The sequence below is a fragment of the Fundulus heteroclitus genome, chromosome 7 (assembly GCF_011125445.2).
Source record: "Fundulus heteroclitus isolate FHET01 chromosome 7, MU-UCD_Fhet_4.1, whole genome shotgun sequence".
NCBI lineage: Eukaryota > Metazoa > Chordata > Actinopteri > Cyprinodontiformes > Fundulidae > Fundulus > Fundulus heteroclitus.
The window spans coordinates 3,179,130-3,202,199 of NC_046367.1; the positions used below are offsets into that span (position 1 = coordinate 3,179,130).

Below are 23,070 nucleotides of genomic sequence, written 5' to 3' on the forward strand. Positions count from 1 at the left end.
TGTGGTGGCATAAAGTTTTAGGTAAGATTTAAAATCATTTGAATGTGAAATAACTTTGACAATTACTAATTGTGAACAAAACATATCATAGCCAGTATCAGATAACAAAGCACCCTCTTATCACACAAGCAATGTATAATGTGTAATATATTCAATTAAATTTATTAATATAGTGTCCACTCACAACACATCTCATCGCTCTTTACAAAGTCAATTCAATCAAATCATCCAAACATATTGGTTGTTTAGCCACAGTGGAGAGTCACTTGGATTGGGTAATTTTACGTTGAAGCATCCCTCATACTGCATGGACGTGACAATAGCAAAGAGGAAAACACCCCTTTAACAGAAAGAAACCTAAAAGCGGAACCAGGCTCAGTATGAACGGTCATCTGCCAAAACCGACTGGAGGTTACAGAAGACAGAGCAGAGACACAAAAAGCACAGATGTACTGATCTTACAACTTTCCTTGTTTGACGAAGATTATAGTCAGAGTCGTTCATGTTACCCTGAGCTACCTTTACAGTTATGCTGCTATAGGTTTAGGCTGCTGGAGGACATCAGGGTCTATTTTTCTCACTCTGCTGAGTTCTAGTGTTCTCCTGTTTTGCATTGCTTGTCGTGATTTCAGCTTTTAACATTTTGTTCTCTCTTTTTTTTTTTCTTCATAGTAGGTACATCTGGTCTGGCGTTCTGTTAGCTGTGACATCATCCAGGGAAGACAGATCACCCACTACTACCATCTAATGTAGAACAGATTCCTGGATCAATGTGTGCTTCTGTGCTTTCTGTGTCTCTGCTCTGTCTTCTCTAACCCCCAGTCAGTCGAGGCAGATGACCGTTCATACTGAGCCCCGTTCTGGTTCTGGAGGTTTTGCCTTCCCGTTTAATAGGGAGTTTTTCTTTCTGCTGTCGCTTCATGCTTGATGAGGGATTGCTGCAAAGCCATGGGCAATACAGACGACTCTCCCTGTAGCTCTATACTTCTCCAGGAGTGAATGCTGCTTGTCAGGAATGTGATGCAATCAACTGGTTCCCTTATATAGGAAATTTTTGACCAATCTGTATAACCTGATTGAATTTGACTTTGTAAAGTTCCTTGAGATGACATGTTTCATGAATTGGCGCAATATAAATAAAATTTAATTAAATACTGATCCAGTAATACTTTCAATAGGTGGCAATGTCTAGAAAAGAAAGACAGCTAAGCTCTGAGCCAGTTTTCAGGTCTAGAGGATGAAAGCTAGTTGTAGTAACTACTGGTTCAGCTAATAGCTATGTCTTGGAGAGAAAGACGGTTAGACTCTCAGAGACAAGAGCAGCTCCGTCCGTCCGTTGTCTTCCGCTTATCCGGGGTCGGGTCGCGGGGGTAGCAGCTTCAGTAGGGAGGCCCAGACGTCCCTCTCCCCAGCCACTTGGGCCAGCTCCTCAGGAGGAATCCCAAGGCGTTCCCAGGCCAGCCGGGAGACATAGTCCCTCCAGCGTGTCCTGGGTCTTCCCCTGGGTCTCCTCCCGGTGGGACGTGCCCGGAACACCTCTCCAGGGAGGCGTCCAGGAGGCATCCTGACCAGATGCCCGAGCCACCTCAACTGGCTCCTCTCGACGTGGAGGAGCAGCGGCTCTACTCTGAGTCCTCCCCGGATGACTGAGCTCCTCACCCTATCTCTAAGGGAGAGCCCAGACACACTACGGAGAAAACTCATTTCAGCCGCTTGTATCCGGGATCTCGTTCTTTCGGTCACGACCCAAAGCTCGTGACCATAGATGAGGGTAGGAACGTAGATCGACCGGTAAATCAAGAGCTTCGCCTTTTGGCTCAGCTCTCTCTTCACCACAACGGATCGGTACAGCGCCCGCTTCACAGCAGACGCTGCACCAATCCGCCTGTCGATCTCCCGCTCCATCTTCCCCTCATTCGTGAACAAGACCCCAAGATACTTGAACTCCTCCACTAGGGGCAGGACATCCTCCCCAACCCGGAGAAGGCACTCTACCCTTTTCCGGTTCAAGACCATGGTCTCGGATTTGGAGGCACTGATCTTCATCCCGGCCGCTTCGCACTCGGCTGCGAACCGCTCCAGTGAGAGCTGTAGATCACGCCCTGATGAAGCCAATAGGACCACGTCATCCGCGAATAGCAGAGACGCAATCCTAAGGCCACCAAAGCGGATCCCCTCAACACCTTGGCTGCGCCTAGAAATTCTGTCCATAAAAGTTATGAACAGAATCGGTGACAAAGGGCAGCCTTGGCGGAGTCCAACTCTCACCGGAAACGAGTCCGACTTACTGCCGGCAATGCGGACCAGACTCTGACACCGGTCGTACAGAGACCTGACAGCCCTTATTAAAGGGTCCGGTACTCCATACTCCCGGAGTACCCCCCACAGGATCCCCCGGGGGACACGGTCGAATGCCTTCTCCAGATCCACAAAGCACATGTAGACTGGTTGGGCAAACTCCCATGCCCCCTCAAGAATCCTGCTGAGGGTGTAGAGCTGGTCCAGTGTTCCACGGCCAGGACGAAAACCACACTGCTCTTCCTGAATCCGAGATTCGACTATCCGACGGACCCTCCTTTCCAGAACCCCTGAATAGACCTTACCAGGGAGGCTTAAGAGTGTGATTCCTCTGTAGTTGGAACACACCCTCCGGTCCCCCTTTTTAAATAGGGGGACCACCACCCCAGTCTGCCAATCCAGGGGAACTGCCCCCGATGTCCACGCAATGTTGCAGAGCCGCGTTAACCAACACAGCCCCACAACATCCAGAGCCTTAAGGTACTCAGGGCGAATCTCATCCACCCCCGGAGCCTTGCCACCGAGGAGCTTTTTAACAACCTCGGCAACCTCAGCACCAGAGATGGGAGAACCCGACCCAGAGTCCTCAGGCTCTGCTTCCTCAATGGAAGACGTGTTGGTGGGATTAAGGAGGTCTTCGAAGTATTCCGCCCACCGACGCACGACGTCCCGAGTCGAGGTCAGCAGCACACCACCCCCACTGTAAACAGTGTTGGTACTGCACTGCTTCCCCCTCCTGAGACGCCGGATGGTGGACCAGAATCGCTTCGAAGCCGTACGGAAGTCTTTCTCCATGGCCTCTCCGAACTCTTCCCACGCCCGAGTTTTTGCCTCGGCGACCAGCCGAGCCGCCTGCCGCTTCGACTGCCGGTACACATCAGCTGCTTCCGGAGTCCCACAGGCCAAAAAAGCCCGGTAGGACTCCTTCTTCAGCTTGACGGCTTCCCTCACCGCTGGTGTCCACCAGCGGGTTCGAGGGTTGCCGCCACGACATGCACCGACAACCTTGCGGCCACAGCTCCGACTAGCCGCCTCAGCAATAGAGGCGTGGAACATGGTCCATTCAGACTCAATGTCCCCCGCCTCCCTCGGGACGTGTTTAAAGCTCTCCCGGAGGTGGGAGTTAAAGCTCCGCCTCACAGGGGACTCCGCCAGACGTTCCCAGCAAACCCTCACAGTACGTTTGGGCCTGCCCGGTCGGACCGGCTTCCTCCCCCGCCATCGGAGCCAACTCACCACCAGGTAGTGGTCGGTGGAGAGCTCCGCCCCTCTCTTCACCCGAGTGTCCAAGACATGCGGCCGCAGGTCAGATGAAACGACAACAAAGTCGATCATTGAACTGCGACCTAGGGTGTCCTGGTGCCAAGAGCACATATGGACACCCTTATGCTTGAACATGGTGTTTGTGATGGACAATCCATGACGAGCACAGAAGTCCAACAACAAAACACCACTCGGGTTCAGATCAGGTGGGCCATTCCTCCCAACCACGCCCCTCCAGGTCCCACTGTCATTGCCCACGTGAGCGTTGAAGTCCCCCAGCAAAACGAGGGAGTCCCCAGGAGGGGCACTCTCCAGTACCCCTTCCAAGGACTCCAAAAAGGGTGGGTAATCTGAACTGCTGTTTGGCGCATAAGCGCAAACAACAGTCAGAACCCGTCCCCCCACACGGATGCGGAGGGAGGCCACCCTCTCGTTCACCGGGGAAAACCCCAACGTGCAGGCACCGAGATGGGGGGCAACAAGTATGCCAACCCCAGCTCGGCGCCTCTCACCATGGGCAACTCCAGAGTGGAAGAATGTCCAGCCCCTCTCAAGGAGACTGGTTCCGGAGCCAGAGCGGTGCGTCGAGGTGAGTCCGACTATCTCTAGTCGGAACCTCTCAACCTCGCGCACAAGCTCCGGCTCCTTCCCCACCAGAGAGGTGACATTCCACGTCCCAAGAGCCAGCTTCTGCAGCCGAGGATCGGAACGCCAAGGTCCCCGCCCTCCACTGCTACCCGTTACACATTGCACCCGACCCCTTTGGCCCCTCCGACAGGTGGTGAGCCCATCGGAAGGGGGACCCATGTCGCCTCTTCGGGCTGAGCCCGGCCGGGCTCCATGGGCAAAAGCCCGGCCACCAGACGCTCGCCAACGTGCCCCACCTCCAGGCCTGGCTCCAGAGTGGGGCCCCGGTGACCCGCGTCCGGGCGAGGGAACACGAGGTCCAACAATTGTACTCATCATAAGGGGAGTTTTGGGCTGCGCTTTGTCTGGTCCCTCACCTAGGACCTGTCTGCCTTGGGTGACCCTGCTAGGGGCTTAAAGCCCCTGACAGCATAGCTCCTAGGATCACTGGGACACTCAAACCCCTCCACCACGGTAAGGTGGCAGCCCAGGGAGGAGCAGCTGAATTCAATTCAAATAATTTTTTTTATATAGCTCCAATTCACAACACATGTCATCTCAAGGCACTTTACAAATTCAATCAAATCATACAGATTGGTCAAAACGTTTCCTGGCTAAGGAAACCCGGCAGGTTGTATTGAGTCTTGATAAAGAACATTCACTCCTCATGAAAGAGCATAGAGTCACAGCGGACAGTTGTCTATATTGTCAATGGCTTTGCAGCAATCCTTCTTATTGAGCATGCAAGAAGTGACCACGGAGAGGAAAACTCCCCTTTAGCAGGGAGGAAAACCTCCAGGAGAACCAGGGTCAGTATGAACGGTCATCTGACAAAACCGACTGGAGGTTACAGAAGACAGAGCAGAGACACAACAAGAGAGACAAACAAGCACAGAAGCACACATTGATCCAGTAATCCTTTCTATGTTAAATAGTAATAGTGGATGATCTGCCTCCCCTGGATGATGTCACAGCTAACAAAACACCAGACCAGTTGTACCTACTATGAAGAAATTAAAGGTATACTATGCAACCGGGGTTGATTTTCCAGCGAGGCTCCCCCAGAGGGCAAAAGTAAAAGTGCACTGTCATAAAGATGCTCAGCTGTTCTGGTTTCTCCGTTAAGCCAGGCGCGGTTGTTTTGAGCTTAGCAGACAGGCGAACGCAACGAAAAGTAAAAAAAACGGCAGTACAAACAATGACTAACACAGTGAAAGTATGAACATCAGGGTTTCCCACAGCGCTATCTTGGCGAGGCGGCCGCGGCAAGGCGCGGTTGTTTTGAGCTTAGCAGACAGGCGAACGCAACGAAAAGTAAAAAAAAAACGGCAGTACAAACAATGACTAGCACAATGAAAGTATGAACATCAGGGTTTCCCACAGCGCTATCTTGGCGAGGCGGCCGCCGCGGCCGCCTCGCCAAACTCACGCTACCGCCTCGCCAACATTCAAAAAAAATAAAAATTATAATAATAATAATAAAAATAAAAAAACTCGATATGCTTGCATGTTTATTTGAGGTTAACACGTGGTTCTTTGTTGTTGCTTCCGCGAATGGCAGGGCAAAAACACATGGAGTTCTCGCCGTAAAGCAAGACCGACTCTCGCGGTCTTGCATGAGACTTCTGAGCCCTTTGTGTGCGGGCCGAGGGCTCTTGCAATTGCAAGTGCGGTATTTCCTCCACAGACCACCAGGGCGGCCGAGAAAACCTTTGCTCGACCTGAAATGACTCATTTAATCATCCAAAACGGTATGGAACACATTAATTAACTGAAAAATGTTGCATAGTATGCCTTTAATGACAGAGAACGAAAAGTTAAAAGTTGAAATAATAACAATGGAAATTGGAGAACAGTAGGAGAACTTAGCAGAGTGAGAAAAATAGACCCTGATGTCCTCCAGTAGCCTAAGCCTATAGCAGCATAACTACAGAGAAACCTTAGCGTAACCTAAGCCGCTCTAACTATAAGCTTTGTCAAAAAGGAACGTTTAAGCCTAGTCTTAAAAATAAACAGGGTTCCACAGGAGAGGCCTGATAGCTAAAGGATGTGCCTCCCATTCTATTTTTAGAGACTCTAGGAACCACCAGTAGACCTGCAGTCTGAGAGTGAAGTGCTCTGTTAGGAACATACAGTATGATGCTTGATTATTAAGGTCTTTATACCTAAAAAGGAGAAATTTTAATTATAGTCTTGATTTAACAGGAAGCCAACGAAGGAAAGCTAAAATTGGAGAAATATGATCCCTCGTGCCCTGCGACAGACTGGCGACCTGTCCAGGGTGTACCCCGCCTCTCGCCCAGTGAACGCTGGAGATAGGCACCAGCAACCCCTGCGACCCCATGAGGGATAAATTATTTAAGGACTCTGGTCCAAAGATGATAACTTCTGCCCTGTTGGAATTTAAAAGCAGGAAATTTAAACTCATCTAGGTTTTGATGTCATGAAGACATGCCAGTTGTCGAAGTAATTATCTATAATATCAATTTGTCAATAACCTATAGATAACACAGTTCTGAGAGGATAGGATTAATACATCCATCCATCCATCTTCCACCACGCTTACCCCTTCTGGGGTTGTGAGGGGTGCTGGTGCCTATCTCCAGCTGTCAATGCGTGAGAGGCGGGGTACACCCTGGACAGGTCGCCAGTCTATCGCAGGGTGACACAGAGACAAACAGGACAAACAACCATTCATGCACTCACACACCTAAGGAGAATTTAGAGAGGCCAATTAACCTAACAGTCATGTTTTTGGACCGTGGCAGAAAGCCAGAGTACCCAGAGAGGGATTAATGCATAATATGACAAATCAAAATCAACTGATAGATGACCAAAAAGTAATAGCATGCTCTTAACTCTTAGCTCTTAGCTAAAATGTTCCTAGCAGTAAACAGACACCATCAGTTGTATACAAGAGAACAACCTGTATCAACCAGCAATTTAACAGTGGCAAATCAGATATTAATTCTGGCCACTTTTACTGTATTAAAGGCAATTACTTACCAATAGTGTAATAAAGACTTTGAGCTAATAATATTTTGGCAACAATTTAATAGGTTTCAATTGTTGAACCTCTGTAATATACCACAATTGTTGGAAATTGTTTTTTTGTTTTTTTACACTGTTCATCAAATCATGGTTTCAGCCAGGATATTTTTTTAAATGACAAATGCTAGGAATATATATTTTTCTAGTCATACCAATAACTCAAATTGGTTTATACTAGAGCCACATTTACCCAGCTGCACTCATGTTCATACGCCATTCATTAGACAACTTGGTGTAACGTCAACATGTAGCAGGAGGAAACCATTGCAAGACCTATTTCTCAACCCACTGAGCCACAATCACGCCACAGTTTAAATAATTTCCTCCATCTACTACTCTCCAAAAATGTAACAGAGATTTTTACTATCCCTTGGTTTAGTTATAGAATATTTGCAACAACACAAAAGATTCAACATTAAAATTTGCAGTGCCACAGTTCTGGAGGCTTTAAAAAATAACAACATATGCAAACTTTCCCATATATACATAACATTTTATCACACTTGTTTTCATTTGTTTAGCTGCTGTGTATAAAGTCTGCTTACTGGTATGTATACTGTTTACTTACGTGGCATTCCTGACTCGCCCTTTTCTCCTTTTAACCCTCGTGGTCCAGGCGGACCTTTGGGGAGAACACGTGTCATCTCAATACATGTATATATTTCTCACGCTAAAAAGTAAAACCATAAAACATGCTAAACAAATGAGACAATTTAGCTTTGCCCATTCTTTTTTGTAGCATAGAAGTAGTATCTGTATTTGATTCAGTTCTGTTAAGGTTTGGTGTCAGTTCACCACAAAACTAATCTCAGGGCACTTAGCTAAGTATACACACCCTGTGTTCCATTACATCCAATAGGTCCTCCTCCATCTGTTAAAAGAACAAAAAAAAAACATTACATTGAAAAAAAGTAAAAGTATTATTGAAACCACACCTTTTAAAAAAACTGTATAAATAGACATAACCGTATTTCTCTACCCGTCAGACATTAAACCTGATCTGTTTAAGGGTAATTAAAATTCCTCAAATTATTTCTATTTACTTAAAGTGTTGGGTGTCTGTATTTCAGTGAGTTGAGTAGTTGTCTTGCAGTTGGAAGGATTTGTAGGTTTAATTTGAACTTCCCCCTGTTTTAGTTGCCTCTGGGCACTTAACCCAAAGTTGTCCACCGATAATACTCAGATCATTATGCAACTTGGTCTGAAGTATATCAATATAGAGGGGGAAGCTGGAACCAAACCCACAAACCTCTGAATGTGAAACAACTACTCTACCCACTGTGCAACCGTTTTCCCAATGTCTCCTCCTCATGGCAGAGTGCTGACTAATTGGTCAGCACTCTAAGGTCCCCATAGACCTTCACTCAGTTCTTCAACAGGTCTATGGGGATGGATGAGGTTCTCTCGCTCCCTTTACGCCCACTAGGACATTTTGACTGTGACTGTCAAGGATTCATTTATTTTAGTTTTATTTTCCCCTTGTGTGGACTACTTTTTTATGTTATACAAATTGCATCTGAGTAAAAGACTTGTCCACATCAGCTACAGCAGTGGTCCCCAATCCTGGTCCTCGAGGTCCGGTGTCCCTGCAGGTTTTACATGTGTCCCTGATCCAACACACCTGACTTACTTCCCCAGTGTGCTGTCAAGTTCTCCAGAGTCCTCCTAATTACCTCATTATTTGACTTAGGTGTGTTGAAGCAGAGTAACAAATAAAAGTTGCAGGACACCTGCCCTCGAGGACCAGGATTGGGGACCACTGAGCTACAGGATAACCCATGATAATGAAGTTAATATGGAGAAAGCCCAGCTAATGCCAACTTATCAGCACAAGAGGCCTCCCTTCATCACAGAGGACTTTGACAAGCTCCTACAGAAAATAGCTGTTATGAAATCCACTGACTTGAATTGAATGTGGAAGTAAATGCCAGATATCGGAATAACAAGACTCTGGTGGTAATTCCAAACAGTGACAGTGAGCTCAGCATCTCGAGAATAAGAATAAAGCCACCTGCAGCCTCCGTGGAATTCTCTAAGTGCTAAGACTAAAAGATCAAGGAAGAACTAATCACCTAGATAAGGAGAACTGGCTGACATTACAGAGAAGTGTCCTCGCTACCCCAGGGTAAAGGAGACAACAGCAGCGGGCTGTTCTCACAACAAATAACCAGAGTGAACCAGCTTAAAATATTGGAATTTCATTACAAAACAGATTTCAGCTACTTCAACATGACACCCAGGAATGTTGTCCATTTCCTGACAATGATCAAAGGTATGATATCAGTCTTTGTTCTAAACAGTCTTCTCCTAAGCTCCCAGAGAGGAAGCCAACCACAAGGCCACAAACCTTAATATTCTGCAATGCAGCTGTAATTGGGATTAAACACTTCTGTAACAAGAAAAACACAGAGGTGATAATCTATTACCTTAACCCAGTGTCTTATATCACAGAGAATATTCTAAATACCATGAAAGAGCACCTGACAATGGAAAAACTCATATTACACAATGGAGCCTTGGGTGATTCTGTCAAGAAAAAAATCTGAAGTTTTGAAGGAGGATTTAATTCATCTGCTAAATAAAGTTGAATGTCTTAGTGTCTAGGTGTTTCTCAGCGGACCTCCATTTATTGTGGAGATGAGTTTTTTTTAAGCATCAGAGATGAGTCTTCTGATGCTTAATCTGATCAGTTCTCTCTGTTCCCACCATTTTTCCTACTTAAAGGTATACTATGCAACCGGGGTTGATTTTCCAGCGAGGCTCCCCCCAGAGGGCGAAAGTAAAAGTGCACTGTCGTAAAGATGCTCAGCTGTTCTGGTTTCTCCGTCAAGCCAGGCGCGGTTGTTTTGAGTTTAGCAGACAGGTGAACGTAATGAAAAGTGGAAAAAACGGCAGTACAAACAATGACTAACACAGTGAAAGTATGATCAGGGTTTCTCGCAGCGCTATCTTGGCGAGGCGGCCGCCTCGCCAAACTCACGCTACCGCCTCGCCAACATTAAAAATATAATAATAATAATAATAATAATAATAATAATAATAATTCGATATGCTTGCATGTTTATTTGACGTTAACACGCAGTTCTTTGTTGTTGCTGCTTTCGCGCGTGCATATAGTGAATGGCAGGGAAAAAACAGGCAAAAACACAAGGATACACCCCCCCCCCCCCCCCCCGCTCCGCCAGCCGCTCCGCCAGTGAAAGGCTGGCGGAGCGGCTGGCTGCTACACACCCCCAGTGTGTAGCAGTTCTCGCCGTAAAGCAAGACCGACTCTCGCGTGCACCAGACTTCTGAGCCTGTGGGTGTGGGCCGAGGGCTCCTGCAATTGCAAGTACGGTATTTCCCCTACAGACCACCAGGGCGGCCGAGAAAACCTTTGTTTGACCTGAAATGACTCATTTAATCATCCAAAACGGTATGGAACACATTAATTAACTGAAAAATGTTGCATAGTATGCCTTTAAGACACTTAAGCCGGGCGTACACTGTACGAGTTTTTCCCCTTTTCGGGCCGATTCTTCAGTCGTGCGAGCATTTTTTGAATCAGGCCGAATTTCAGCTTGATCGTACAGGGGGGGATGAGGGGGGACTGGCTTTTCACGACTACCTCCCGATCAGGAATCGGACGGTCAGTGAAAATCAAACATGTTTGAAATTCAGTCGGTCGTCGTGAGGTTTTCGTGAGCGCATCCTGCTGTTCAAGCACAGTTACGACAGTTTACGAGCCGTTTTTGCCCCAACCTCGCGCAGTGCGCACGCGCAAACAAGTAGATTTAACTGACTATCGTGACATTGTTGATAAACAAAGAGGAAAAGGCTGGGGTGTTAAATGTGCACAGCCGCCAGCTTACCTCAAGTTCTTTTTGTAAAACTGACAGACCGTAGTAGTCACGTTTGCTCAGCCATGTCTTAGTCCAAATACGTCGTTACCTTTTCTTTTTAGAGCGTTCTGCACACAAAATTGCACATATTGCCAAAGCAGCGCGTTTCTCTCCGTTAATGTTTACAGTAGCCATCGACACTTTCTTCTTCTTCTTCTTCTTCTTCTTTGTGTGAGAGGAGTGTGAATGAAGAAGAGGGGAGAGAGCGTGAGAGTGAAAGTACCTTTTTTTCATATGTTTTGGCTTTCTTCACTGTTTCACTGGGTGTGCTTTTTATATTATTGGTTTATTTGTTTTTTGGGATTACTTGGTTTGAGTGTTCACAGGTTTTGTTTGGGGCGTGGCCGTCAGGTCTGCCTGGGTGGCTAGCAGCTGCTAGCACCATGGTGGTGGGTGTGGGAGGTTTCTCCACGCTGACACGGAGAAATGGCATCAAGGTTGGTGCTGGCTCTCCGTGCAGCGTGGAGGAAGTTTGTTTAGCGGTGGGGGAGGTGATGGGACATAGGTCCATCAAGTCTGCGGCCCGCATGAATAGGGCTGTGGTTTTGTTTGTTGAGAAGGTAGAGCAGGCTCAACAGCTGGTTGAGGCCGGGATTTCAGTTAATGGCTTGTTTTTGCAGGTGTCGCCACTCACATTGCCAGCATCAAAAATCATGTTGTCCAATGTGCCACCTTTCATTAGTGATGCTTTTTTAGTTAGGGAGTTGTCCAGACATGGGAAGGTGGTGTCCCCAATTAAAAAGGTGCTGTCTGGATGCAAGTCACCATTGTTAAAACATGTTGTCTCCCATAGGAGACAGCTTTACATGATCCTTAATAGGAAGGATGAGGAGTTAAATGTTAGGTTCCATGTAAAACTAGATGATTTAGAATATGTTTTGTTTGCCACCTCTTCTAATTTGAAATGTTTCGGGTGTGGCCAAGAGGGGCATATTATTAGAATGTGCCCAAACAGGGCTGGACCAGCCCCACCTCAGACAGAGGAGCGATGCACTTCTGCTGCTGCTCAGGTGGAGAGCGTGGTTGCAGAAATGCCTGCCGCTGATGCGGAAGAACCTCCTGAGGTGGCAGGGGTGTCTACCGCTGCCGAGGGACAGCCCCTGACAGCCGACGTTGTTGGTGTCACGGAGGGCTGTCTTCTCGATGTTGTGGAGGAGCCAGGTGTTAATGCAGAGAAGACGCTGATTGCGGGGTGTGTGTGGACAGATGGGTGCACTGCAGTGTGCAGTGGTGGAGGGGATCAGATCACGGTTGGCGGTGGGGTGGAGGAGGGAGATGAGCGGCGTGCAGAGCAGAGGGGTGAGGCAGACGATGAGGAACATTTAGCAAGTGGAGATCGGGTCAGGAAGCAGGATGTGCGGGAAGAAGATGGAGGTGCGGAAGCTGAGAGTGGAGGGACTTTGCTGAGAGCAGACTTAGAAGAAAGGAGGGGGGAGGCAGAGGAGCTGATGGAGCAGGAAGCTTCAGCCATAGTAAAGAGGCGAAGCAAAAGAAAAAATGTTGTAGCTGTTGAGCAGGCTAGCAAACAGTCCAGCAAGATGGTTGCTGATAGAAAAGAACAGCTTGATAGCAGTGACAGTGAAGAAGAGTTTTCCGACTCTAGTGAAGTATCACTTTCGTAAGTTGGTGGTAACGTATCCAGATATTCTGTTGAATCTTTCTTGTCCTTTATTCAACAGACCAAAGGGCTGAGGGGACTCAAAGTGGAAAGCTACTTTCCAAACTTAAAACTGTTCTATGCCTCAGCAAGATATTATGTGAGGAAACAGGAGGAATCAGGCCTTACTGATCAAGAGATTTTTAGACTGAAAAAGATAATGGGTAAAGTGAGAAAGCAACTTTGAGCCAATGATACACACCAACATTGTATTATTATTATTATTTATAGTTTTTGGGTGTGCTGCTTTTAAATTTTTACCCATAATGGATACCTTTAAAATAGCATCCCTAAACCTCAATGGGGCTAGAGAGGCTGCTAAACGAGAAATGGTTTACCAGGTACTGAACAATAAAAAAATTAATGTTCTTTATTTACAGGAAACACACAGCGATATTTCAAATGAGGCAGAATGGAAAAAGGAATGGAAGGGTGAAGTCATTTTAAGTCATGGTACCTCCCAGAGCGCTGGAGTAGGCTTCCTCTTTTCAAGGGCTTTTACTCCTAATTCAATTGAAGTACAGCACATTGTTAAGGGTCGATGTCTTTTAGTCCGAGCTGGTTTTGAACATTTTAATGTTGTTTTTATTAATATTTATGCTCCATGTGCCAATGCAGAGAAAACAAGTTTTTTAAAAGAAATTGGGGAGAAGTTGGGGGATTGTGGGATGGAGGATTACGTTTTTATAGGAGGGGATTTTAATTGTACGGAGGACAATGCTTTAGACCGTAATCACGCAGAGCCGCATGTAGCAGCTCAGCGCGCTCTGCGGCAGCTGGTCTCGTCTCATGGCCTGGTGGATGTGTAGAGGAGGATGCACGCAGGCTCCAGGCAGTACACGTGGTCCCATATGAAAGAAAACCACATTTCACTAGCTCGTCTTGACCGGTTTTATTGTTTTAAACACCATTTTAACATGTTTAAAACTTGCCAGATTTTACCAGTCGGTTTTACGGATCATTCCCTGGTTTTAGGTAGTGTTTTTATTAGAAACATTTTACCTAAAAGTGCTTACTGGCATTTTAACTCAGTTTTAACTTATGATCGTAGTTTTAAAGAAACTCTGAGTTATTTTTGGACTGGTTTTAGACAGAGAAAGAGCGATTTTACCTGTTTGCAACAGTGGTGGGACCACGGTAAAGTTCAAATCCAATTGCTGTGTCAGCAGCACACTCTCAATGTTACTCGTGACATCACCAGATCTATTAAGGATCTGGAGATAAATATAGTGGAGTTAGAACACTTGAGTGAATCCACAGGAAATCGAGAGTACATTGAAGCTCTCAAATCTAAAAAGCTAGTTTTAGCAAACCTGTTGGAGACTAAAGTTCAAGGCGCATTGGTCAGGTCCCGGATGCAGAACATCACGGACATGGATGCACCTTCCGGCTTTTTCTTTAACTTGGAGAGAAAGTGTGGTCAGAGGAAGCTGATCCACTCTCCACTGTCAGACACGGGGCAGCAGTTAAGTGAACCGGGGCAGATCAGGAGGAGGGCGGTGGAGTTCTACTCTTCGCTATTCCGTAGCGAGTATAAGGAGAATGGTGAACTGTTCGGGGAGTTCTGTAGTGGACTGCCCCAAGTTGCTGAGGGGACCATCGCCCAGCTAGAGCGCCCCTTGGGGGTGCAAGAGCTCCATGCGGCCCTCCAGAGCATGCAGGGCCAGAAGGCCCCAGGCATCGACGGGCTCACTGTCAAGTTTTACAAGGCATACTGGGACATCTTAGCAGGGGACCTGCTAGATGTTCTCAACAAAAGCCTGACTACTGGTTTTCTCCCGTTGTCGTGCCGCAGGGCGGTTATCACCCTCCTGCCAAAAACTGGCGCCCCATGTCTCTTCTGTGTACGGATTATAAAATCCTATCCAAGGCCCTTGCAAACAGGATGAGAGGAGCAATGGAACAGGTCATCCATCGGGACCAGACTTACTGCGTCCCCGGCAGGTCCATGGTAGATAACATCTACCTAATTCGGGATGTTTTGGAAGGCTCCAGTTCATTGGGTTTGAAAACAGCCTTGGTCTCACTTGACCAAGAAAAGGCTTTTGACCGCGTCCAACACAGCTTTCTCTGGAAAACCATGAGAGAGTTTGGGTTCGGCGCTGGTTTTATAGCCAAGATCCAGGTGCTGTACAGTAACATTGAGAGCATGCTGAAGATCAACGGTAGCCTGTGTGCTCCTTTTAGAGTGTGTAGAGGCGTTCGACAGGGCTGCGCGCTCTCGGGTATGCTCTACGCACTCTCCCTGGAACCCCTCCTCCAGAAAATACGCTCGAGTGTTTGTGGCCTGGTTTTACCTGGTTTTAACAGTAATTTGGATTTATCCGCCTATGCCGACGATGTCGTTGTTTTAATAAAAGACCAAAAAGATGCTGACTTGCTGCATAATGTCGCTGAAAAGTTTTGTGTCCTGTCTGCCGCGAGGGTAAACTGGAGAAAGAGCGAAGCCTTTGCCACAGGTGAATGGCTTGGACAGCCCCCAGTTCTACCTCAAAATCATCCATGGAGGAGCGATGGTTTTAAATATCTTGGTGTCTTTTTAGGGAATCAATCTGTGGTACAAAAGAACTGGGAAAATGTCGAGCAGCAAATTAAAAACAAACTGGCTAAGTGGAGATGGATTCACTCCCAGCTATCTTACAGAGGCAGGGTGTTGATTTTAAATAATCTTGTTGCATCGCAGTTGTGGCACAAACTTCATGTTTTAGACCCACCGCCGGACTTGCTGATGAAAATACAGTCTGAGATGGTGGAGTTTTTTTGGAAGGGTTTACATTGGGTGCCACAATCTGTCTTGTTTTTATCAAGAGAGGAGGGGGGACAGGGCCTTGTCCACCTGGCCAGCAGAACAGCTGCTTTCCGCATGCAGTTCCTCCAGAAGTATCTGGCAAGTCCTTCTGACATTGTGTGGAGAGATGTAGCCAGCTGCATTATATGACGCGTGAGCGGGTTGGGGCTAGATGCTGCTCTGTTCCTAACCAATTTTAGCTTTTTAAAATTAAAAGGGTTGCCACATTTTTATCAGAGCGTTTTTAAGTCATGTGCTCTTTTTAAGTTACATAGATCCAAAACGCATAATTCTCTGCATTGGCTTTTAGAGGAACCTCTGGTGTGCGGAGCGAGAATGGACGTCTGTGACGGTACTTTGCCGGGTCTGTCGGAGGCATTGTGCAGGTCCGGCACGGTGACCGTGAGAAAGCTGGTGGAAGCAGCCGAACCGGACTTCAACAACATCATGGCAGTGGGTTCGCTACTGGGGGTCCGGTCCGCCAGGCTGACACGGCGCTTCCTCGATCGGGTGAAGGAGAGATTGACAGCTGGGGAAAGACAACTCCTGCAGCTGCATTCTATAGGACAACGTGAGCCCGACCCGACCGACCCGTTCCCAGATGTCTACATGGAACCTGTCTTCGCAGAGGACAGTGGTCCTCTGCTATGTAGCACGGCCTCCAAGATGATGTCGTGCAGCACAAGCCCGAAGGTGCTGTACAAAATGAACGTGAAGGTAATAAATAAACGGACCTTAAGAGACAGACCTGTTACCATTTGGGGAGACAAACTCGGAAGACAGAGGCCCCAGTGGAGGACTCTTTATAAGCCCCCAGTGAGGAAGCGGACTGGTGACCTTCAGTGGAGAATCCTCCACGGTGCTATTGCAACGAACTCTTTTTTGTCGGTTATCAGTCCAGGAGTTTTAAACACCTGTCCCTTCTGCAACTCGCCTGAGAGTGTTTTTCATGTTTTTATGGAATGTGTGAGATTGACAGGTTTTTTTTAGTCTTTTGATGATAATTTTTAGCCTTTTTGGCATGGTTTTTACCAATATTGTTTTTATTAACAGTGTGCATTACAGCAGAGCCACTAAGACAAAATCTCAAATTCTAAACTTTTTAATTGCAGAAGCCAAGATGGTAATCTACATATCTCGAAGAGACAAGTTGCAGGCTGGACCCCATCTTGATGCTGTGGCTCTGTGGAAGTGCAACGTAAAGGCCAGGATAAGACTGGAGTTTCACTTCCACAGAGCCACTGGCAACTTGAATGATTTTGTACAACTGTGGGGTTTTAAGGGAATTTTATGTACAGTTTGTAGTCAAAATGTCAAGCACCTGATGTAACTATTTCTTTCTAAGGTTCTGATCATGTTGTTAAAAGTGTTTTAAGTTATTGTATCAATAAACGTTTTGTTAAAATCTAAAAATCTTCTTCTTCTTCTTCTTCTTCGTGTGGGAGGAGTGTGAGTGAAGGAGCGGAAGAGAGAGCGAGTGAGAAAATCAGTTTGAGTGGTTTTTCTTACTTTTTTCTGTCCTTTTTCACCGGGTGAGTGTAAATATTGTGTATATAGTTGTTTTACTTTGGTTGTTGGGGTTTTTTGGTGGGGTTTGTGGGGTTTGGTGGCCGTCGGGTTTTGCCCGGCGGCAGGTCGGCTTCTTGAACGCCATGGTGGTGGGTGGTGGTTCTGGCGTCTTCTCCGCGCTGACACGGAGGAACGGCATCAAGGTGGGTGCTGGGTCTCCGTGCAGCGTGGAGGACGTTTGTTTGGCGGTGGGTGAGGTGATTGGTCATGGTTCCATCAAGTCCGCGGCTCGCATGAACGGAGCCGCGGTGTTGTTTGTTGAGCGGGTTGAGCAGGCGAACCTGTTGGTCGAGTCGGGCATTTCTGTGAACGGCTCGTTCCTTCAGGTGTCGCCGCTCACGCAGCCCGCTACCAGGGTGATTTTGTCAAATGTCCCTCCGTTCATTAGCGACGAGTTTCTCAATAAAGAGCTCTCTCGTCACGGAAAGGTGGTTTCCCCCGTTAAAAAGATTCTGTTGGGGTGTAAAGCACCTTTGCTGAAGCATGTTGTCTCCCACCGGAGACAACTCCTTATGATCCTCAACAACCGTGACGAGGAGCTAAACCTGCGTTTCCGGGTGAGAGTGGATGAATTTGACTATGTCTTGTTCGCCACCTCATCCGGCATGAAGTGCTTCGGCTGTGGACAGGAGGGACATTTGATAAAATCGTGCCCAAACAGAGCCGGGTCGGCTCCGTCGGGCTCCGCGGAGCAGCAGCCTGCAGCAGCCGGGGAGCAGGTGGGTGTGTCCGGCGAGGCTGGAGCTCCTGCTGCGGTGGAGGAGTCTGGCGCTGCGGGGAACTCCAGCGTAGCCGCAGAGGAAGCCGTGGTGTCGGCTCCGGTCGCTGGAGACCAGCAGAGGAGTTTAGTGGAGGAGAAAACTGTGGATAAAACATCTGATCCACAAAGGAGTGATTGTGTGTGAGTGAGGGCAGCACGGTGGTGTGTGGTGGTGGGGAAACTTGTGTGACTGGTGAGGAAGTGGAGAATCAGGGTGAGATGGAGCAGGATGGTGTGTGTGGAGAGCAGGAGGGTGAGACTGGTGGTGAGGTGACTGGTGTGTGTGGAGAGCAGGGAGGGAAAGGTGAGGCGGTGGCAGGTGGAGGGGAGGTGAGTGTGGAGGAACATGTGGTGGCTCCTCTGGTGGAGAAAGGCGAGGGGGCGCAGTTGATGGAGCAGGAGGTTCCTATGAATTTAAAAAGGCGCAGTAAAAGGAAAAATGTGATGACTGCTGTTCAGAGCAGTAAGCAGGTCAGCAAGCTGGCCACAGAGAGAAAAGATGTGTCAGACAGCAGTGACAGTGAGGGTGAGCTGTCTGACAGCAGTGAGGTGTCTCTGTCACAGGGTAGCAGTGCAGAGTGACGTTATCCTGTTGAATCTTTTAATAATTTTCTCCAAGAAACAAAAGGATTAAGAGAGATAAAAGTAGAAAAATATTTTCCCAATTTAAAAATATTTTATTTCTCTGCGAGATATTATATTAGAAGAAAAGAAGAGTCTGGGTTTTCTGATCAGGAGGTTTTTAGACTGAAGAAAATTATGGGAAAAGTGAGAAAACAATTTTGAATAGAATGATGAGCACTAACTTGTTATTTTTATTGTGTGTATTTTATTGTGGTGTTGTTTTTAGCCTTTTACCCAACATGTATAATTTTAAAATAGCTTCTTTAAATGTTAATGGAGCTAGGGAGGCTGTTAAACGCACCATGATTTATGAAATAGCAAAACAGAAAAGAATTAGTGTTTTATTTTTACAAGAGACGCACAGTGATATTAGCAATGAAGCAGACTGGCGCAAGGAATGGAAGGGAGAAGCTTTTTTTTAGCCACGGCACCTCCCAGAGTTCTGGGGTGGGCCTCCTCTTTTCCTCAGCTTTCACCCCAAACTCTTTTAATGTAGAAAGTATCGTCCAGGGAAGGTGTCAGTTTGACCATTTTAACGTAGTTTTTATCAATATTTATGCTCCTAACGTCGGTGCAGAGAGGAACGTTTTTTAGAGAAAATTGGGGAGAGGTTGGGAGATTGCGGGTCTGATGATTATGTTTTTTTAGGTGGGGATTTTAATTGTACAGAAAACGAATTGTTAGACCAGAATCATAAAGAGCCTCACCAAGCTTCCCAGCAAGCCATGCAGCAGCTCGTCTCATCTCACGGCCTGGTGGACGTGTGGAGGAGGATGCACACAGGCTCCAGACAGTACACTTGGTCCCACAGTAAAGAAAACCGCCTCTCTTTAGCACGTATTGACCGGTTTTATTGTTTTAAATATAATTTTAATGTGTTTAAAACATGTCAGATTTTACCAGTAGCTTTTACAGACCACTCTTTGCTTTTAGGGAATGTTTTTATCACAAACATTTTACCTAAAAGCAGTGTTGTATAAAGTACTGAAATCTCGGAGTCAAGTAAAAGTATAGTTACCTCTCCAAAATATGACTTTGGTAAAAGTCCAAGTCACTGACTGAAATGTTACTTGAGTAAAAGTCTTAAAGTATCTGAAATGTCTTGTACTTAAGTATGAAAATTACTATAAAAATAGATGTACTCAAGTAATGTAATGAAAAGTATAAGTAAAAAGTAAAAGAGAAATGTTTGATTGAGCTATATTCTGTAAGAAAAATTAAGTTTATATTAAGGTAGATTTACAACTCATGTTGGGAAGCTATTAATAAAAGTTTTCTTTTTTTCCGGTTGATATATCATGATTGTTAAAGTCATCTTGTGTGTTATTTGGTTGTCTGATTGTACATTTTGTGCAGAGCCTGTATGCATGAAGTTTTTTTTTTTTTGCTTCAGCACACTAAGAACATGCTAACAGCATGTTCTTATGTGTTTAATAGTTCTGTGCTTTTAACATGAGAGAGTTTGAGATTTGGGCTTGTTTTTTCTTTTAAGTTGGGCAGGTTTTATGCTGGTTTGGGCTGGAAGCCATCAGTGAGATACGGCAACCTGTAGAGCTGTTTTATGACTCAAAAGTCAAGAATAAGCAGACATGCTGATAAACATGAGCGCTGATGTCAGGCTGAACACTGAAATAAAATTTCATACTAGCAGAGGTTCTGTAATTACAGCAGATAGGAGAACAAGGATCAGAACAAAGCAGAGTTCCCTTCTGCCTGCAAGGAACCCGAGTTTCTTCAGCATGGCAGAGTTTTACTGCCTGGTTCTGCTCCTGGTGCTCCTAACTGTCTAGCTAACCCTCCTAGCGTGAATGTTTACTCCAGTGTTTACTTCAATGCTGACGTTTCAAACAGAAATTAATAGTGCTGCTTCCAGCTCTCTCTTGTTGGCTTCGTTGTCATTTCTTGTAATTGGTGGTAATCAGACCAAATATCCATCCCGCTCTACCGACACCGACAGTGACCACAGCGAGCCATGGTGTCTCTCTGAAGGCTGAATGTCTGAACCAGCGACCCACTCCTCTCCAGCTGTGATTGGCTAGCATGTTGCCTTCAGTCGTTGATTTGATTGGTTGAATTGTATGATTGACAAATCAAAGACAGAACGACGGCCACTCCGAGGTAAAAAAATAAAAAATAGGCATCCAGTCCAGGGCGGGCACTGCTGGCTCAGCGGGCGGGCACGGCCCCCCAATGCTCACCCATGCCTGGCTTTTTTGTAACGAGTAACTAAACCAAACATTGAAAATGTATCGGAGTAAAAGTATCCAATTGAGTTCGGAAATATAGTGAAGTAAAAGTAAAAGTTATCAAAAAAATTTACACTCGAGAAAAGTATAAAGTACTCCAAAATATACTTAAGTACAGTAGTGAAGTATTTGTACTTCGTTACTATACAACACTGCCTAAAAGCACCTTCTGGCATTTTAATCTGGCTTTAACTCACAATCGTAGTTTTAGAGAAGCTTTAAGTTATTTTTGGACTGTTTTTAGACAAAGAAAGGGTGATTTTACTTGTCTAAGGCACTGGTGGGACCATGGAAAAGTTCAAATAAAACAACTTTGTCAACAGCATACTCTTAATGTCACTCGTGCCGTCACCAGATCTATCAGAGATCTGGAGATGAATATAGTGGAACTAGAACATTTAAGTGAGTCCACAGGAAATCGAGAGCATATTGAAGCTCTCAAATCCAAAAGGCTAGTTTTAGCCAACCTGCTGGAGTCTAAAGTCCAAGGCGTGTTGGTCAGGTCTCGGGTTCAGAACATCACAGAGATGGATGCTCCCTCTAGCTTCTTCTTCAGCTTGGAGAGGAAACGCGGGCAGAGGAAGGTGATCCATTCCCTTCTATCCGACACAGGGCAGCAGGTGAGTAAACCTGGCCAGATCAGGAGGAGGGCTGTTGAGTTTTACTCCTCTCTGTTTGAGAGTGAGTATAAGGAGAACGAGGAGCTGTTTGGGGAGTTCTGTGGTGGGCTGCCCCAGGTCTCTGAGGAGACCAACGTACAGCTGGAGCGCCCCCTGGGGGTACAAGAGCTCCATACAGCCCTCCTGAATATGCAGGGCCAGAAGGCCCCAGGCATCGATGGTCTTACAGTAGAGTTTTTCAAAGCCTACTGGGACATCCTGGCGGAAGACCTACTGGAGGTCTATAATGAGAGCTTGGCCACTGGTTCACTCCCGCTTTCGTGCCGCAGGGCAGTCATCACCCTCCTGCCCAAGAAAGGGAACCTGCAAGACATTAAGAACTGGCGCCCTGTGTCTCTCCTCTTCACCGACTACAAGATCCTCTCCAAAGCCTTGGCAACTCGGCTGAGAGAAGCTATGGAGCAGGTCATCCACCGGGACCAGACCTACTGCGTCCCCGGCAGGTCCATGGTAGATAACGTCTACCTAATTCGGGATGTTTTGGAGGTCTCCGGTTCATTGGGTTTAAGAACGGGCTTGATCGCATTAGATCAAGAAAAGGCATTTGATCGCGTCGAACACGGCTTCCTGTGGAAAACTATGGAGAGGTTTGGGTTCGGCGCTGGTCTGATCGGCAAGATCCAGGTGATGTACAGTGGCATTGAGAGTATGCTAAAGATTAACGATGGTCTGTGTGCTCCTTTTAGGGTGCGTAGAGGTGTTCGCCAAGGCTGCGCCCTGTCCGGGATGCTCTACGCGCTCTCCCTGGAACCCCTGCTTCAAAAGATACGTTCTACTGTTCATGGTTTGGTTTTACCTGGTTTTAATAGTAGAGTGGTTTTATCTGCCTATGCTGATGACGTCGTTGTTTTTACTAAAAACCAGCAAGATGTCGACGTACTGAACGAGATAACAACTAAGTTCTCTGTTTTATCTTCTGCGAGGATGAACTGGGGAAAAAGTGAAGCCCTGGCAGTGGGCAAATGCCGTGAAGGGCTCCCGGTTCTCCCTCAGGGACTTTTATGGAAAAAAGATGGTTTTAAATATCTCGGTCTGTTTTTAGGCAATGAGAACACTGAAAAAAAGAACTGGGAAAACATGGAACAGAAAATAGAATGTAAACTAGAAAAGTGGAGATGGCTACACTCCCACATGTCGTGCAGGGGAAGGGTTTTGGTTTTAAATAACCTTGTAGCATCTCAGCTGTGGCACAAACTTTCCTGTTTAGACCCCCCGTCTGGTTTGTTGGCCAACATACAAGCAAAAATGGTCAACTTTTTTTGGAACGGTTTTCATTGGGTGCCACAGTCTGTGTTGTTTTTACCCAGAGAAGAGGGGGGCCAGGGCCTTGTCCACCTAGCCGGGAGAACAGCGGCTTTTAGATTACGTTTTGTTCAGAAATACCTGGCAGGGCCCTCTGACTTAGTGTGGAGGGACGTGGCCAGCTGCATTTTTAGAGGTGTAAATAACCTGAGGCTGGATGCGGCTCTGTTTTTAACTGATTTAAATCTTTTAAAGTTAAGGGGATTGCCGAGGTTTTATCAGGGTGTTTTTAAATCATGTGCCCTGTTTAAATTAAAGCCATCCCAAACGACTAACTCTCTGCACTGGCTTTTACAGGAGCCTTTAATCTGTGGGTCCAGGCTG

General features: G+C 46.5%; 1 protein-coding gene across 1 annotated transcript in view; it reads right to left on the reverse strand.

The window, feature by feature from the left end:
* The window catches only part of marco (macrophage receptor with collagenous structure), a 95,586-nt gene that overhangs the window by 3,783 nt on the left and 68,733 nt on the right, over positions 1-23,070 (reverse strand). The window contains exons 10-11 of the mRNA XM_012858122.3: positions 8,075-8,110; positions 7,808-7,861 (exon numbers count right to left, since the gene is read on the reverse strand). Of these exons, the coding sequence (XP_012713576.1) occupies positions 7,808-7,861; positions 8,075-8,110 (90 nt within the window). The remainder of the gene's footprint in view (positions 1-7,807; positions 7,862-8,074; positions 8,111-23,070) is intronic.